The 20,351-nt window shown below is 37.4% G+C and overlaps 1 protein-coding gene across 1 annotated transcript in view; it reads left to right on the top strand.

Annotated features, from left to right (window-relative positions):
* The window catches only part of AXL (AXL receptor tyrosine kinase), a 57,056-nt gene extending 36,852 nt beyond the window's left edge, over positions 1–20,204 (top strand). Inside the window, 8 exon segments of the mRNA XM_072429378.1 lie at positions 3,041–3,136; positions 5,712–5,789; positions 6,490–6,582; positions 11,088–11,209; positions 11,365–11,474; positions 11,763–11,922; positions 14,736–14,872; positions 16,924–20,204. Of these exon segments, the coding sequence (XP_072285479.1) occupies positions 3,041–3,136; positions 5,712–5,789; positions 6,490–6,582; positions 11,088–11,209; positions 11,365–11,474; positions 11,763–11,922; positions 14,736–14,872; positions 16,924–17,329 (1,202 nt within the window). The 3' untranslated portion in view covers positions 17,330–20,204.
* Positions 20,205–20,351: the final 147 nt, after the last annotated feature.

Here is a 20,351-nt window from a genome sequence, read left to right on the forward strand (position 1 = left end):
ACAAGTTTTACGGACCCATTAGAAGATCGAGGAAATCATTACAGGAGGAATACCGTGGCTGCATTCATGAATGCAGCCGCGGTACTCCCCCTGTCAGTATGAGTCCCGTGGCTGTACTCATCAATGAATAAAGCCGTGGGAATAATAACAGTGATTGCCACTGCTGCATTCATTCATTATAAGCACAGTCACATGACTCCTGTGTTCTTGGATAGAGAATCTCTATTCAAGAACACATACTACTGGGCTGCAAGAGCAATCCCCTGATTGCTCTTGCAGGTCCCAAAAAATTCAATCTCAACGGCCGAATTCACGCAGCCCTTTCTCGCTTTCATGTTCGGTAAGCAAGAATGTCCCGATTCCCTGCAAGATAGAATTTTAAAATTTTGCTTGCTCATCCCTACTGGCATACCCATTTATTATCTCCCTGTTACTGTGAAATCTTTTTGCCCTTCAATTCAGTATGTTATACAGCTGCAAACTTCTTAACTATGTCATCAATAAGTGCTATGTCAACTGAAAAATATTTTCTACATACATTATTAGAATTTTTTCCATTTATTTGTATGATGGAGAGTTGGCAGACTCTTCTTTCAGCTAGGGTCAATGACATACAGATGGCAGCAAAATAGCATCCCACGCATTATCTTGGAAATAACACACTATTTCCACGACATGACTAAGCAATAATGAAAACAGCACGTGATGGATTTTTTTTTCTGACTTAGAATACAATGTAATACTAGCTATGTACCATTCTAAAAGGAATACAATGTGAATATTCTAGGATTTTAAAGGATGATGCCATTGTGAGACTTCCAGGATGCTTCTGGCCTCAATTTAACAAAAACACTCTATCACAGATATGGGTGGGCTTATTATTAGTATATTTGTTATATTTTTATGTCATCCAAAACTAGGTTAATTTGTTCTAAAATAAGTAATATTTTTTAAAAAGTATTCAATTATTCTAATCATCATTCTACTTGAGTGTCAGTTGACAGAATATTGGTAAAGTCCATCAGAAAACAAACAGCTCCCCTAAAAAGCTGGCTCCCTGTTGAGTAAGAGCTTTTAAGAGCCAATAAGGTCTATTGTATTCAACAACAGTTACATGATTGATTGAAGGATGGTTAGAAGTTATCGAGTAGTTGAGGGCAGAAATTTCATGGATGACATATGCCATTGTTATTTGATGACCAACCAGTTCACTGGTAACTGCCATCCCTTATTCAGTGTAGGAGCAGTTTGAAGCATGGTTGAACCTTTGGTAGGATGCTGCAGTCAACCTGCAACTTTAAAATGGCCCCAAGTTGAGTCAAAATGTGCTGTGCCCATGCAGAGCTCAAAAACTGGTTTCCTTTAATGTGACCCGAGTAGTAACCTATGCCCTTTCTTACATTCTATCTATTCTTGGTCACCTGGGGGGGCTGGTATTTCTGGGTATGGGAAGTATACAATTAATTTCCCCTTTTCAGCACCAATGGCAATATTTGGGGGCAAGGAGAAAGCCATGTGTAAGATTGATGAAGTGCTTGCATATGTTTAACTCTTCAGTCATCTGGGTGAAACCAGGTGAATAGAAACTGAAATCAGAGAAAAGCAGAAAGTATACGGTAGACAACCTGATAGAATAATTTTAAATATTGTTCACTTTCATAATCACAGCAGTAACAGGACTGATTGAAGGATATTAAGAAGTGATCCAGTAGTGCAGGGAGGAAACTTTTTAGACGACGTATGTCCTTGTTAATTGCTGAGTCTCCAATTACTTCTGCGTTGGCGTTAAGCCTAAATACCTTCAAGGATGAAGTCAGCTAGTTACAGATTAGGCTTCAAAATATCAGTAAAAACATTGAGAACATTTTGTTTATTTCCAACAAAATGAATTGCAAAATTGAGTCAAATGCTGTCTTACATAAGATACGAATATTTTATTCTGAACTGCGGTCATTGCCAGATGTCAGGATAGATCCATGAGTGTATTTAGAGAAGTACTGACTTATGGGGAACGTAGCTGTGGGATAGGTGGGGTGCCCAGTAGACCAGATCCATGGACAAAAGATTTGTAGGAGTCTGCAGGGAATCTGTCTCCACTCAGGCCATTTGGCTGAACATCAGGAAATTCCTGCTAATGTTTTGTGTTTAGAAATGGGACTGAGACAGCTCCATAGTTACTGAGCAACCCTCCTCCCGGCTATGGTCACCCCGTTACTTCATTGAACATCTGATGTGGCTTCTGATAGGCAGAAAGCAGGTTTTCTAGGAAATAAATATTGTAAACTAAGAAGCAATTGGGGGATTTTTTGTGAATAAACAGAAATCAGTTTTTCTATAGTCATTTTCCAGATGTTACTGTAATACTGAGAAGATATAACTACTTTACAAAAGTTTAGTTAGCTTTTTGTATCCTAATACTGATCAATATCAACAGCACCCTATTTAAAGACAATGACATCCAAGAATAAATGAAATGGTATATACTGTAAAAAGCTGTATAATATGTTAACCATGTATAAAAGATACAAAATATTTCATATTCCGGAGCTTTTTAGTTAAATTCTTCCCTTGCTAACTAAAGTTTTTGAGAACAATCAAGTCTGGTGTCTCTTGAAGAAGTGGGATATGACTATAAAACCATATTTTAGGGTAGGGCAGGGGAACAGGGAACTTAAAGGCATTTGGAACCACCACTTCATATTTGCCCAGGGCTGCATTTTATCTAAACCATCCTAGGTCTAAACCAGATCCAAATATGAAATCAGCTATGTGTTTTAAAAATAAAGAATCCCTGTTCCCCATTTCATTTCAAATATATATTAATTTTTGAAAATGTTTCTTTATGATAATGCTCATCTGTTTTTCCTCTGGAAAATCTGTCTACAAATAACTACTGCACTCAAGACTTACCCAACTGTCACCTAGACCTAGATGACCATATTTGTCTAGTTTATTCCAATTACAAATTGTGGGTATCCTTGCTAAAAGGTGTGTGAATCCTATTTAAAAATAAATCCCTAACTAATTATTTAACTTTCAGTGAACCGACTTGGAATTAGCCATGACTTGAAAGAGAAGCTCCGGGATGTTATGGTGGACCGGCACAAACTCACTCTTGGAAAGACACTTGGAGAAGGTTGGTAAAACCACTAATAAGAAATATTCTCATAATTGCCCAATATGCTCATTGTGGTAGAGCAATAAGAAAATTCTTGAGCTATTTAAAAGCATTTACACTCAAATTTAAAACCTAAGTGGTCCATGACCCTTGGGTAGAATTTATTTGGACATGCTTTTTTTTGCCATGGTATTATCCTAGTGACCAGCTACCTGGAGCAGACTTTATTAAAGATAAACATTTACTAAAGGTCTGCTCTGTATGTTCTGAAAAAATAGTATACAAGTGGAATAAATACCTTTTGAAGCAACAACCTTATTCCGGATTTACATGTGTGCAAAATGGGGCAACATTTGGAGCCTACTAATCCCATTTTTTTGGTAACTAGACCAAATTGCTAATAATCAGCGTACGAAATTTGTGGGAAGGCAAGCATCAAGACTTATGTCTCCTTAGGTGACATCTTTTGGATTTTTGTCATTTGTAATGAGAATACACTCTATTTTAAAAGAGTCGGGAAGTAAAAGGATTGTGCAAGTAGACACGGGTGATGAATGCCCTCTGAATACCTGTGAAATGAAGCTGAATCACTTTATCTTCAAGTTAGATTTCTACACTAAAATATAGTTCAAGAATGTAAAGCAAAATTTTAAAAATAGAGGATTTCCCCTCAGGCTTGTCATTGGTGTCTTGATTTTGCCCCCTTGGGGGGCAATGATTTGTTGTTAACTTTATTTTTGTAAAGAGCAGGCTTGTGCAGCAAAGCAATGACCACCAGATTGGTGAATCTATAGAAAGGAACTTCAAGCTCAACCTGCTGGCTAGAAATAGGAAATAATAAAGTGGAACGAAACCCAGAAAATGTATCTGTTCGCTCTCCAGCACCAAGCACCACCATCTTCCCCTTCTGGACGATCTTTGGCCATCTTGATTGGCAGTGCCGGGATGACATAACCCTGGCATGCATCTGGGCACTGCACACGTGCAGCTTAGCTTTGATTGCAAAAACCTTGAGTGATCAGGCAGGTAAAATGCATTATTGCAAAAGGGACATCGCTTTCTGCAACAATGACCTGCCTGATCTTACAAACTTAAAAGTAAAACTTTAGTTCTACTTTAAATGTTTCTATTTGTATAGATATATGTTCATATATCTAGCAATATATTTACCGTACAAAAAATACTTTTTAACATTTTTTAGTCCCATAAAAAAATTTGTACTGAATAATATTCATTCACATTTTTCATAATCCTTAATGCAACTTGCTCAGAGAAAGAGCTGCTGGGATTCATCTGTTTAGCTTTTTAAACTTCCTCTAGAAATAGACATTTTATTTTAATGAGATGAATCCCTCCTGTCTGTTGCAGTATGTTTTCCTATGTGTGGGAACAGTCACACGGTAACACGAGACTCAAAAGTTCTGTTTCCGTTCTCTGTCTTATCCTACACAGTCTGGAAAAGCAATCGGAAAACAGTCCTTGTTCTAATGGCTTCCTCTGTCTCCCTCCTGGGATCATGGACTCCAGGCAGGCTTGCCCCTCTTATTCTTTCAGGGCAGCTTGTTAACTCAGTGACTGCTGAATTTTTATAAATCCCAAGGAAGAAAGGAAATAGGGACAGCTACTGTAACTCTGTTATTTATAGCCATTCTAGCTAGAATTAATCTGCACCATATGTATTAGACATCAGGTATGTTTATTGCCTGTAAAGAGTATAAACCCCTCAGGGGCCAATTTAAGGCAATATGACCCAAGACAAGCAAGAAATGTTTTGTAAAGGGAATTGGGTCTTTATTATTATTTCTATGACATATGGAAATATGATTCTATATGGAAAAAGGATTTGTTTAAAGTTTATCCAACCCCCAAAAATAATACTATTACTTACCAGTCCTTTGTCTTTTTACAGGCTAAGAACATATTTTGCAGCACAGAAAATATTTGTTGATTTTGCAGCAATTTATAGTCCTAACATTTGTGTCCTCTGGACTTGAAAAAATAAGCTATTTACACAGATTATATAATTGTCACTAGACACAATTGGGATCATCTTGGTAAAAAAATTAGCATGTGTACAATGATTCAGTGGTCATTTAAAGATCAGCCATAGTCGAGCAGGGAAAACTGCTGTCCTATGGTGGAGGATGCAGTAGGGTGTCTCGCACTTGTCTTTGTCTGTGCAGTTTAGGACAGCCCTATCAACATTACTAGGCTAGCTCTGATGTCCTGTCCTCCAGGATTGCCTTAGCCAATAGCAATACCAAAAGGTATTGTTTTGATCCATGTTGAACCCTATGATTGCTTTTATTTTGAAAGTTGTACATCAGGATTGTTGAATACACTGTATAGTGCTACAAAATGTTCATGCTTTGTTGTAATACGTATGTAGATATGTTCAAAGGCTATAATGTATTGTATAATAACTTTAGGTGGTGCTGGGCTGGAATTATGTTTAATATAACTCATTTAAATTAGTTATTTTTGCACAGATAATCATTCATAGGTAAAAATCGGGTATGGTCATGGAAAGAATATATATTTCAGAGGTATGTTGTGGTGCAGGTATATAATCAAAACTTATTTTATTCCACAGGAGAGTTTGGTTCAGTCATGGAGGGCCAGCTAAACCAAGATGATTACATCCTCAAGGTGGCTGTGAAGACCATGAAGAGTAAGTAGCTGTGTGCTTCCTTCTGTCTCTGTAACCCTTTACTGTGGAGAACATACTCCATGTCTCATAGATCCCTTCTGCCTGTGTCACTCTGCAGTGGAATAGAAAAACTCCCATTTACCAGAGCTCCCTTCTGTCCGTATCACCCTGTAGTGTGATTGACGGACTCCATATCTCCTTGTGCCCCTCTGTCTATCTCTCCCCACAGTTGGAAGGACATACTCCATTTACTATAGCCTCCTTAGATGACTTCTGTCTGGGTCACCATGCAAAGGGAAGTCTGGGTCACCCTGCTCCATTAACAGGGACCTAATGGAAAATAATTATATTTAAGACCAATTTATTATGTTATGATTTACCTGTGAATGCATCTATATGTCTGTTTTTCTTGACGATGAAATATATGAAACCAAATGTGCAGGGTATTTGGCATTATCTGCCTTTAAACAAGGGAGGAGTGCCTGGCCCACCCAATGTTTCCAGGACACTCCAGGCCTGGATCTCAAATAAAAGGCTGCAATTCTGCAGCAATACAATAATTATGGTCCTATCCAGTCCCAGTTATCCATTTCCAGGGGTATAATAAGCCAAAAACCCTGCAAATTTGCCATTACATATTTCATCTTCTTACAACTTGTATATGTAAACATCCAATAGGAGCTATGCCTTGTATATTTAAACTCGTTTTTTGTCCTCCCAGTTGCCATCTGTACCCGCACCGAAATGGAAGAATTTTTAAGTGAAGCCGTCTGTATGAAAGAATTTGATCACCCCAATGTCATGCGTCTCATTGGTGAGTGATATGGCATTGATCCATAAACTACGTAGACATTTATAAGAGCGTGCATAGGGGAATGACTGCAGAAAAAGACCAAGTAGTCCAACAAGTTTGCTTGCTTTTTTTTCCATGCATGTTTCTGTTTTACTTGAAGGTTTATATTTTTTTTCTGAATATAAACTTATATTTGTCTTAGAATGTTTGAGTTTGCTTAAGGTTTACTGACTCTGAGCGAAGTCTGTTCAAAAAATTAGCTACACTTTTAAAAAATTAATATTTTTAATTTCGGACTTGTCTCCTACTAATTTAAAGTCACTTGCTGTGTAGTGTAGAGTTTGCCTTGGAGTTTGGCGGTGCAACATTTTAGTGGCCATCCAATAGGCAAACTTGATGGCACTTACCAAGGATGGCACCTACCAAGCCCTGGTCCTGTTATCCCAGTAAGGCAGATGCACATGGGTTAGTATGTGCCATGATCAGTGTGAAGGTACCAATTAATGGCAAAAGCTCACCACCCACCAACAAGTTTGTGTTCTTTTTAAAAAGAGCAAAGCTTAGTACAGAACCTTGTGATACTCCACTAATAACTGTCCCATGGTGTAGGTTCCAGCTTGCACAACGTATCTAATTACCATCAGGAGGGTACAAGGGGTACTTCTGTATTAGGCCCCACTCAAAGAAGCTTGACTTTTGCAATGCTGTAACTTTTACACATGGGAGAGGGGGTCCCAAAAAACTTATCTAATATAGGACCCAAAAATTTCTCATGGTGACCACACTAAGTTTTGTGTGTTTTTAGCCTGTGGTTGAAGCTTCATCCTTACTACCCTTATATGTGCATTATTATCTACACACCAATCATGGTGGAACTTGTCCTGGTAAAAGATAATGTTATAAAAACATTGGTTAATGGTCCACTCACTATACATAGAAATTCTCTTAGAAGGGTGCAGAAAATGTTTGTGGACTGGTGTTTTACAAAAGACCTGGTAACCTATTAGAGGTGTTTCCTGTATTTAAGAGAAATGATGTACCCATCTCATTAAAAGTATAATGATTTCTCAGACAATAAGGATGACATAATGTTTTGTAAGCACTACTGGCATATAAATAAAATAAATGATACATAAACAACAATGTTGATAGACAGTCTGGAAGACAATGTAAGAAGTTATCTAGGTAGTGTTTTCAAAGAATTTGTAATAGTAAACCTGTCAAAAACCTGAGCAAATTACAATAGAATGCATCCACAGAATTGACCTTCAGTGAAATAAGTAGATTCAAAGATACGAATGTTTGAAGTTAGATGCTAATCTTGACGTTTCTTGTACGGCTACATATTTTCAGCTGCTTTTTTTCTCTGAAATTCCTGACCATATTGTAATGTGAAATATCAAAGCCATATCAAATATCTATATGCCAGATAAAAATCTTTAATTAACACCAAATCATATCACAAATCACACTGACTGACAGCAGAGAAAATCAATCATATTAACATAAATTCTGAAGTCTTCAAAATGCTGAATGACTGAATTTCATGGAGACGGCGGAAAGACGTTATTAATCTGTGTGTTCCCTGAGATAAATTACCAAGGACACTGAGTACTGTGATAGTACAGAAATGAGAAAATATCTATTTTTTTTTGCTCCTATGTCCTTGAAAAGTGGTAAACACGGAAAGCTTGAGATTTATTGTCATGATCCCAATCTGAATAGAATCTGAATAGAGTTTTTCTTTGCAGTTTAACCTGGAAAGGATGTTGTGACTTAGTTTTTGCCGTCACTTTTTGGAAGTCTTATACTAGTTGGTACTTCAACTTTGCAGACACTTGTTGCAGAATAAATTAAATCTGGTTGCTGTAACTAGTTTTATCCCATGTAAAGGATTCACTTGCCACTCTCAATATGGTTACTACAAAGACATCATTAGAGCCCAATGGCAGCCTAGTTTAGGCTTTGGAGCGTGGGAAGGGTCAGGACCTCTTTTAGAGCCTATTCATACTCTGCATGAAAATATCTTTCCATTCTTTTCTATGGGGCTGGTTCACATTATTGCGCTGCGGTTTAGTGTGAAAGGAACAGCTTACTAACTTGCATTACCACTCCAACACATACTTGAAACAATGTGAATCCAGCATTAACATTTTTTGCTGTTTGTATCTGAATTGTGGAATCTCCCTAGTTCCTGTTCAAGTGATGAGTCCCATGGGGAAGGAAGACGGGAGAAAATTTCCCTCTGGAAACCCAAAGGACATCTGACATACAAGGAAAGCACTTAAAACATGGCATACATTCTATATCATCCCATTTCTGTCCAAAACTGAAGTTTTTTTATAATGCTTTTATATGTGTAGTGTGACGCAGTACAGTGGACTTCCCACAGTGTCCAATACATCAGACGTTTCACAAAAAGCAATGTATGACATTCTCATTATATATAATGTGGTGGGACACACATTTCTTTTCATTCCCCAGTTAATGTAATAAATGGGGTCAGCATTGCAATGTTATAACTGGAGGCAGCCACATTTCTTATAGTGTATTTCAAAGAAGGTGAAAAAGTTCTCCCTGCCTGTTGCGTTATTGGGACAAGGGAAGGAAAACTCCTCTATGGGACACAGATGTGGAAAAAAAACCCTAAAAGGGTTTTAGCTTTTCCCTATCCAATTTACATTGAAAAAAATGTCTTTAGATATATATTTTAAGCAATACCGTCACTTTGCTCGGAATTATAGACCGCATTCCAATAAACACAAGTAACGTTGCCCGGTCTGGTGAATTACTGAGCTGCTTGCTGGTTAAATATTTAACTTCAAAAAAGTTCACAAAATTTTTCTACTTCTGGGAACTGACATGGCCCATTTCTCTGACCATAATACTTAATCACCCAATACAGCCCCTCCTAAATGCAGTTAATATAACTCATGACATTTTTACCAGCTTTCACAACACAAAAAAAATGGCTTACAGTGCGCAAAATGACTTCTCATGCTGAGTGTAGGTGTATCAGCCCAATTATAACACCAACATGTTCAGATGATAAAAACAAAATTGTTATCTTTTAAAATGACTCATTATGATTGGAAATGATTATACGTAGTGGTAAAAATTGTGAAATGCCACAGATTTCAAAAGTTTTGTACACATGTTAGATCACTGCAGGAATGAATGAGCATTGTTCAGACAGAGCTGTTTGTTTTATGGGGAGGGTTGAATGGGAAAGGGGCGCCCTGCTGTGCCCTGTTCCATAAAAAACAGCAGCTGATCTGACAGGAGGGATCACTAAGCCATATCAGGACACAGCCATACAGATGCTAGATTTCAAATTGGGACGATCATGACGATGCAACAAAAATCTAGCATCTCTATGTAGTTTATGTGCTAATGTCATATTGCAGTATTCATTTTTGGATTTGGGGAGGGAGGGGGCAAGAAAAGTGTGTCCTTTGTTGCCATCTCGTGACAGAAGTCGAGTACTACTCCTGCTGCTGTAATCCAACATCTGCCAGTGGATTAGCCCAGTCCACCCTCCTCCTCAATGCAATCTATCATTTCCCAGAGCAGATCCCTAGATTGTACTGAAATATATTTCTCTGGTTAGAACCATCTGATTTTGGGTGGGTCTCCATTACCACAGTGTTTTTCTCAACCAGGATGTGTTTTCATTACAACATCATCTTACGCAGAAAATGTACCCATCCCAGAACATAACGATTAGTAATAATGTCATGAACATGCCATAAAAACATCTGTGCTATATAGTGCAAAAAATAAGTAAAGAAATGTATTAAAAAATACCCGAAAAATCATTTGTTCTATATAAATAAAACTTATTCCATCTTATACCTAAGAGTATATGTAAACACTATCAACAATCTTCTCTTTTTATAATTTTATATTTATTTTTATAATATTTAATAATAATCTTGCCATTAATCTAATAAAATGATAATTTATTTGCTGTTTACTAGCAGGATCACTAGATAGAAATGTAAAGAAGTCTTGAAATTAATACAGCCACATATGCAAGGCCTGGAAAGCTACAATTTGTGCACCTTTAGTTCTTGGATTTGGATATACTTTGGGCTATATTTATAAAAAGGGAAACCACACATTCCCTCAAGCATTCCCTGTTGGGGATTCTTCCATACCCATGTGTTTCAGTGGCAGTAACTGATTCTCCACCAGGGAATGTTTCAGAGGATTTCAGATTCCCTGCTTTATAAGTTAAGTCAGAACAGTAATTTCATCAACTTTATAAATTGCATTCTTTGATTGTCTTTATTATGTTTCATTAGACCTTTAAGTATTTGTTGTATCTAAAAGGAAATGCACTGTATGAACTTAACTTTTGTTGAAATGGATACAGAAAGTTACATATCTGCATGGCACTTCTAGGGCACATAAGACTTACTGTATATCACTAGGTATGATAGGCACTTTAAGACCATATAAAAGTATCAAAGTGCTAAAAACTGAGATTGTTGGTTGATCTCTGCCCTATCTTGGTGTTACAGGTGTGTGTCTGCAGAATACAGAAAATGAAGGCTATCCATCTCCAGTGGTCATTCTGCCATTCATGAAACATGGAGATCTGCACAGCTTTCTGCTATACTCACGACTGGGTGATGCCCCACTGGTAGGTATATGATTGGACACCTTCATTTGGATTTATAAGGCTCTGTGTATAATCTGGGGCGAGTATTAGCCACCTTAATGCTGAAAAGAATTGTTCTTTGGAGGAACAGTAATATTTATCTATACTAAAACCATCCCAATTTTTTTTTTTTACAGTTCCTTCCAACCCAGACGCTGGTGAAGTTCATGACGGATATATCTAGTGGCATGGAGTACCTGAGCAGCAAGAATTTCATCCATAGGGACCTGGCAGCCAGAAACTGCATGTAAGGACATATAGAGGAGGAAATGTTTGTTGTTGGTCACCAGGTTTACCTCTAACTGGCTTATAGGATGCAAGTTGTTTTTTTTTAAAGAATTAATAGATGTGGTCCAAAAGCTTTGAACTAAGGCAGTGAACAACAAACATTGTCAGCCACAACATAATTTCTGGCAAACTTTAGTTTCCCAGTGTTTCTGTTGGCCAGACTTGTTATTCATGATTCCACCCTACATTTCCTACATGACTCTTATCTGGACTATCATGTCTCAAAATTTATGTTCTCTCTACATAGGTTGAATGAGAACATGAATGTCTGTGTGGCAGACTTTGGCCTCTCCAAGAAAATCTACAACGGCGATTATTACCGCCAAGGCCGGATTGCCAAAATGCCAGTCAAATGGATTGCCATAGAAAGTCTAGCAGATCGTGTCTACACCACCAAGAGTGATGTGGTGAGTACAAGAATCTACTGATGGATCAATGGTCTGGCTATTTAGACAGACAAAACAACCTCTGGCTTTAGTTCTAACTAAAATTTGTGAGCTACGCCTGTACCAAAAAAGAAGTTAGGAGATTTGCAGCTTTTAAAAACTAGATGGAAGTTGAAAGGGGAGCTCCAGGTCGAACTTTTGTGCATTGGAAAAAACATACTCATACTCAAAAAGAAAGATGTGTAGTGGCTAGTTAAATCTCTTAAGGTAACATATGTCCATCAACATCCCTTCCGAGATCGGTGACCTAAACGGTACAGGACAAAACGTTAATGGACAAAGGTACAGTACACAGTCACCTATATCCCAGCTTCTTCCTCTTGCTTGCTAGCTGATAAGATGGAATGTCCCTGAAATGCATTTTGGTTACCATTGTACACGTATTTAAAGCAGACCTATCACCAGAATTTTTACTTTACATAAAAGGTGGAAAACAAATTATATTATTTTTCTTTATTATTTTTGTAGCCCTTTTTTTTCAAAAAGGGTAAAGCCCCTCCTCTTCTGTCTTGATAGCCACAGAGATAAAGACAGAATGGGAGCGCAGAGCCTTTTCAAGATACCTATGTCACGCATTCCAGGAGGCTTGTGGGTGCTTATTCTCCCAGGCCAGGCATGGGCAGAAAGGGCATTTTTTTTTTTTTTGTGAAAAAATGCTGATTTCACACATGCGCAGTGATATCAGCACTCTTTTTTCCCCATTTGCTCTGTGGAAGAAAAAGGTGAGTGTGAGTTTTGTGTTTTTGATTTAGTTCTGCTTTACCTAAAGCAGATGAAGATGATCAGGTTTGTATTGTGGTCTGCATCTAAAAATGTCCCAATAGGGAAATCAACCTTTATTTGTATTTCACCTGGAGGGGATATGTCCCTAACAGAAACATTAACAAGAATATAATTAAGCAGTTTAACTTTTCCCCATCCTATCTGATCCTACAGAGAAAAGTGGTCTTCTGGTGTATCAATAGTTAGAAGTAATAGGCTTAGTTCAAGTAGCGCTTGACAATTTGCAGGCACCTGTCAGACCAAGCAGAGTTTCCTACTGGGTAATAAAACTGTTTCCAACAGGTATAAACATTTTCTGATCACAAACATAGTTGTATGAAACTAAAGGGAAAAACAATATACCATGTTTACATCTATAAATGCAGTCAAATGGAAAATCATTTCAGGTCAAGATGGTGCAGACATGTGTAAAGAACAGACAGATGTCTGACCTGCCATGGCTCAGCGAGTAATCTGCCCATCTCTGGCTGGTTTAAGTATGTGATGATGTCATAGAGCCTGGAACTCTTCAACTTTAGTGGAAAGAAAAACAAACATGGTTCCTGCAGCCAATCAGATAAACTTGTGAAATGTATATTATATCCACAATTACTGCATTTATCTGTGAGATCATAAAACTTCAGATTGCACTGGATTTTTATAGCTTCTTGTTATTTTAACACCAGTTCAAACAGTCCTCAACTTCCTACAAGATTCGGTGCTAACAATTACATGTACTTTCAATTTTGCAGCACATAAAACTAATTTTCATTAATTTATTTTAATGAGTTTTCCTACTTTAACAGTGCAAAAAGTTCACTGTAATGTCAGCTTCACCGATTAGTTACATTTATCTATTCTTCAAATCCCACCACTTTAATCACAAGTTCACAGCAAGAAAGGTCATACAAGACTGATGACTCTCCAACCCCAGGGCTGTCTGACAGGTGGGCCGCGGCTCTGGCCGGTGCACCCCCCAGTGGGGTCAGGAGAAGGACTGTGCTTTGGTGGGTGCATCAGCCAGAGCTGCGGACCACGTCTCCTGTATGGATTGCAGGCTCAGGGCAGTGGGCAGACCTGCGATGAAAGAGTGGACGGGTTCTGGTATTATGACATCACTCTGGGGGGAAAATTCTTCCCCTTTGAGTGACACAAGGCTCTCCACGCATGAGCGGCCTGGAATTAATGCATTTAGTGATCAGTGAGCTCCAAATGGTTGGGGACCACTGCTCCAACTCATTGGCTGACTAAGCAACCAATCAGACAATAATGCTGTCCTTTGGGAGAAAGTGGGAAAAAAAGTATAATTAGAACTGATTAAACTAGTTTTGTTTGTTACAATTCAAATAGATATGAATTTTCCTTGCATATGGAAAGATTGGAATGCAGGTAGGCAGCTTTGACATGAGCAAACTAAAGTTCAGTTTAAATCAAAGTCCAGTGTAAATCTTATTTCAAAAGAATATATAAACATGCAGGCCAGCATGGTTCAGGGACTCCTCAGTCACCCTTCATCATGTCATAGGTTACAAGGAGGGAATGTGGATAATGTGCAAACTGGACTAATATAAATCTTAAATTAAGTGTGCATTCCCCCTGTTTCAAAGTTCAGCTAATACAAAATTTATATTGCTTCTGTTTTCATCTAATCCAAATCCTCCTTCTTGCTTGCTGCTAATGCCCTGATGAAGAGGACTGTGAAACCCCGAAACATGATGGCATGTGATGACACTTTCATTTCAAAGCTGCTTCTTAGTATGCAAGCAAAAGGGGAGTGGAAGGGGAATGAGACTCACTAATGTGAACCTGTATGTGCAATGCATTGATTCACTGTAAACCTTGTGCAAAAAGGGGGCCATTGCAGTCATTGTTATATTTTATAGAATAAAAAAAGGTAAACATACTGAATGTATATGACTATTAACCACATATAGTTTTGTAAACTTGTAATCTTACAATCTAATGTAAGTTTTTACTAGATATATTGACTAACCAGAATTTCTTCTTTTTAGTGGTCCTTTGGTGTCACCATGTGGGAGATTGCCACAAGGGGCCAAACGCCTTATCCTGGAGTGGAGAACAGTGAAATTTATGACTACTTGAGACAAGGAAACCGTCTGAAGCAACCTCCAGATTGCTTGGATGGATTGTAAGTAATGTATTATTGCACTATTTGTCATGCATAATACATATATGCTGGATGCTTTTCATAAACTGTTCTCAAGGAACTCACGTGGCATTGAATGGTTCCTATTTTACTAGCTGTGGCTTTTATTATTACCCAACCAGTAGAAACCACCAGTCACCTTCTGACAACCACAGTTTTACTCCTGCAGTCAATTGCAGGTTGGCAATAAAGTGCTAGAGACCATCCGTGGCCTGTGTAAGGGGCACTATTACTTGTTATGAATCAGCCTTGAAAATATTTTGAGATACATTAATAAAAAAGGTTCAATACAGAAGGTAAAGCCACAGCAAGCAGTCAAAAAGTCACCTAGAACAAATCCTGGCAACTACTATAAGTTATAGCTGCTTATCTGCATATAGGTCAGGGAGTTATGGTATTATTTTTTTTTTTTTTTTTTTTTGTGCTTTTGGATTAACAACAATTAAACATTTAGCATATTTAAAAGGAAAAATCAGTAAGTGCTGAATAGTAACAGTATAGGCTTCCTTTGAGAAGAAATAATTGTGCCAATTCCATAAAACATTTGGTGCAGTAGAATGGCTTGTTCCTGCCTCCTAGTGGTGATATTGAGAGCTACATTTACCGTGGACCAGTATTTTTATATACAAGAACAGTAAAGGCAGGCAATCATGCATGATGTATTAATTGTCAGTGACAATTATTATATCATGCATGATTGCCTGCTTTTTACAGTGACATAATCATTTTATATATAATAAAGTGGCACTGGTAGAATACTCCCTGTGGAATTTGAAATTCCCAAATGTTAATATGAATAGTAACGTAAACATGTCTTCTATTAGTTCTTCATTCACCCTATACAATAATTTTGAACATTCTATAGATTTTCCTACAAATGAGAATTTCATATACTTTGTGTTCATAATATTGTAGTAGATAATTGTTATGAAAGCTTCCTAACACTTATAGTTACACCATAATTGATATCAGATGGGTCAGACCAGCAAGTGCCATCTGCAGTGGGTCAGTGCCAACTGATGAAATTTTCCATTCACGCTCTGAAAACAGACCGCATCCTCTTCCTATGCTGGAATGATGCTGACAAGAATTTGCCGGCAGTATTTTTTTAAATCCAGGCCACATATTTACCAGTAGTAAGTGTATTTATTGATTCAGTGGTTTTATCCACAATAAGGCTTGTTGCCATCACTTTCACAATGTTATCCATGGTGACTCACCGAAAGCCACAACTTCTAAAGCTTCCTGTGATTGGCAGTGGTCTGAATATGGTAGAATAATTACTATTTTAGTAATATAAAAAATAAACCTGTGGGTGCACCTGCTAGAACTGCTCATAAGTTTTTTTTTTCAAATAATCTAATTGCAACTCTAAGCACATTAGAATAAAACTAATGCTGGGTTTTTATTAGCATCTCTCCTCCTGTTGAGGAGCGTTCAGATATCCCAAAACAAGGGATAATTCAAACAGTTACAATTTTTATTGCTTAAATTCAGTATTTAGAGTAAACGAGTAGAGGGCAAGCTCGCAATGGCGATGCTGTTTTGTTGACAGCTATCCAAGGTGGTGTCTACTTTTACTTTAGGAAGATTTCTTCTCACCTCTGGTCATACTATATGTCTTGAAATTGGAAATAAACATTGTTTCTTTGAGAGATCAAAGCTCCCAGCCTTGTTACCACCTATCAGTGACTTTGGGTGGTAACATCTACTTGGATTTCCACTTCTCCTGTTCTGTTTTTCATAGTATTAAATACTAATCCAACAATGAAAGTTGAAGCTCCTTATGAAGACAACATTAGCTGTGCAGATCCAAAAACTCAAACAAAAGTATCTCAGACAAAATAGAAAACTGGAACATTTGACTTCTCCCCATTGCCAAAACTATAATTGGGGTTGGTCCAAATGGTCCCATTTAGGAGCCCAGGCAGAATGATGTTTTTCATTTCAGTTGCTCACCAATATTTACATTTAATGTAACATCTAGTCAAATTGTACCTGATGTGACCAGTATTGTTTGTTTTCTTCCCAAGGTATGAATTAATGTCCAGTTGTTGGCAGCTGAATGCTAAAGACCGTCCCACATTTGAGACTCTCCACAGAGAATTGGAGAAAATCCTCAAGAATTTACCCCCAGCCAAAGATCCTGAGGAGATTCTCTATGTCAACATGGAAGAGCCTTTTTCTTCCTCCTTCATCGATGATGGGGAACTTGGAGCTGTTGGTGGCTTAGACACAAAGGATTTTGGAGATGATATTTTCTCAAAGCCTAGTTCGGTCACTGCAGAGATTCACCAGCCTGAGAACACCAACCGGTATGTCATGTGTCCAGGACATGAAGCAACGCGTTTGATTACAACAATGGATCATCCACGTTACAGTTCAACTGTAGAAGAAGGGACATTGGAGGAGTTGTTGGCTGGTCAAGGATTCAGATAATAAACTGAAACTTGACCAAGTCAATTTTTTACAAGACTTGACAATATGTTTCTAACATCATTTTCATGGAGTTTTAGCCTTTAGTAAAGTTTTTACGTTTTAACCAGCCATCCTCATTCCACAGAGGCATTACGTAGCAAAAAGTCTCACTGGTCTTCCAACTATAGTCTCTTTGGACAATCATCCTTGTTGAAAAAGGACATATACTGCCTTAGCATTTTCTGTGGACAGAGACATGTGACCAAAGACCAAGTGTGACGCCTAAGCAGCCATGATGGTGCTGTCTGGACAACTCTTTATAACGTCGTGGTATGAAGAACCATGTAATGGAATATGTATCTCTGCTAAAACGATCAAATTCACATTCCTATTAGAATGTTTCATGATTAAAGATTAGAAACAGAACAGGTACAGAACATTACAAGCTACAGCGCACTAAAATGAACTGAATATTGTCACAATGGGGCTTCCAACTTGGTTATCCAGATTGGTCTACCAATTTGGTAGTATTTTTTTTTTTTAAAAAGCACTTCTTTTGTTTTGTATAGTCCAGTTTCTACTTATGTGTTTTCAAGAATGTAATTAAGTTTGAGAATTAGTGGATTAGCCATTGGTTCTAATTACTAATTACTCTGACTTGGTAAAAAGAAACATGACACTTCCAACATTTCAAAAAACTGTTTGCCTCGGACCGATCATTGTTCCTACATTGACATTGATCATGTATATACACCCAGCCAGAATCTTTGTACAACATAAGGGATCAAAGGGAGTGATAGTGGGAATTACATTAGTTGAAGAAATTAAGTTGTGTCACTTTCCTAGTTGACCTCTATGAGCACAATAATATTCAGTATTATAGTCACAATCTACACTGATATTGATATTGCACTATTTCTCACATTCTACCATGGCAATAAACAAATGCAGTCAGGGAATGACATTAAAGAAAAGAATATATTTTTATATTGCTTCTACTTTAGAATCACTGTTGGTGGGACAGAATTAAATTATTTTCTATCCTCTACCTATAACCCTCTTGTGTGAGAGATAGACTCCATGTGTCTATGTCCATGTAGATTTCTTCTGTCTGTGTCACCCTGCAATGGAGGGGACAGATTCCATGTCTCATAGCTCCCCTTGTGTCATGCTACATTGGGAAATCAAACTTCATATTTCATAAATCTCATCTATGACATATTTCAGCAGAAGACAGAGATACATTCTTTCTGTATCTATGACTTCATGATTTGCAATTAATTATTCTTTCTTGCAATGATTGTATTCTATTTCCATGTTTTTATATTAGAGTTGCGTAGGTGAAACCAGCTCAATAACACTGCCATATACCCAGAACCCTTTTGGGTTCCAGTATTTGTTTTTTATTTCATTAATCTTTACAGCCAGGATTAAAATGTTTACAACAGTCCTGGGCTACCTTCAGCCCTTCTGCTTCGAAGAAACCCATTATTATCCTATGGCTAGGAATGCTGGGAGTACAAGTACATTTACTAAGCTGTTACTTAAGTTGACAAACCTAAAGCTAAAAGGAGTCTTTATATCATTTCAACATACAAATCAGCCCTTGATGGACTCAACCCCAATGTATTAAAAAGCTCACCTATTTGCTGTCAAGGAAATTGAAACAGTGGAGATATGGCTAAAAACTATGATATACTCATACAACAGGAGAGGCAACATCCTCTATAGGAAAAAACATCAAGTCTGAACTGTTAGCCTGTATCCTTTACTACATTTTCCCTTTTGGATTATTACCAATATCAATCAATACCAAGCACCAACGGGTTTAAAGGTCCACCATCATCTAATGTAACTTGGTGATTATACCCTTGCGGTTTGTGTCTGCATTGAAGGTGTATTTGTTTGTTCTATGTTTTGGAGAATCCTTTAAGGAACCTTAACACAATACTTTGTAACGGCCATTACATGAAACTTAGTTGAAAAGTATCACTAGCTGAGTAATAAAAGATGCCAGCATGTGAGTAAAATGGAGATGGAGGCCATGGTCCAAGTACCTTCAATCTTCAATTACTTTTGTGTTTTTACCGAGTACATAGAGTAAGAGAGATTAAAGTCTCAGAACAATGGCTTTCTGTAAGACTGGAAGAAGGGGATAAGTGACGGACCAATCAGATTCCTAGCTTTAGCTTTTAATGTGCACTAGAAAAATAGCGCGAGAAATTTATTGAAGAGCACTTAAATTTTCCAAATCACTATGTTTACACTATACAGATCAGTGATTAGTCCTATTATGTTGCCGATCAATAGTCGGTTGATTCGTTGCATTTAATACTGTTTTTTTAGGCTGTGTCAAAATACTTGTGTGCATACAATGCAATGCTTTTATGAGCCAGTCCACCGAAATATGATATTTAAGGTACTGTTGGGCTGCTCAAGGGAAAAAAATAAAATCCAATGACAGATATAATTCATGACAGAGAAGTCGTCCATGGTCTCCATAGTAGTTAGGAAAAGCTGGGAAATCGAGATCTTATCACCGGTACCCAAAAATATAAAAGCCAGTAGGTATCAGCCGATCAGGCTCTATCCAAAACCTAATGATGTCTCTTGAATGGACTGATTGACCATAATAATGGCACGAGTGCAATTTGATTAGCTGTTACCACGTTAATGAAAATATACGCGTGAGAGAAAAAACACCTTTTTGGGACAAAGTGACATATGTTACAGATAAAATGATCCTGAAGTAGAAAATGTTACTTTTTTACAAGCAGTTTTGATATAATTTGTACTGTACATACCTATTTTTTGTATATTAAATGAAATATATATTTCTGTACACTTTCTTAATAGAAAAGCTTAAAACATTGAATAAATGCTTATTTTTCATCAATTTTTGAAAATCTTGGCATTATTTAGGGGCCTACTATTGTTCAAAATGTGTTTTCTTTTAATGGGGTTTATACCTGTAAAAATGGTGTTCAGTATAATAATTTTTTTTTTAATTTAATAAACCTGTGTTTATATTATATATATATTG

Source organism: Pyxicephalus adspersus, chromosome Z (genome assembly GCF_032062135.1).
Source record: "Pyxicephalus adspersus chromosome Z, UCB_Pads_2.0, whole genome shotgun sequence".
Classification (NCBI taxonomy): domain Eukaryota; kingdom Metazoa; phylum Chordata; class Amphibia; order Anura; family Pyxicephalidae; genus Pyxicephalus; species Pyxicephalus adspersus.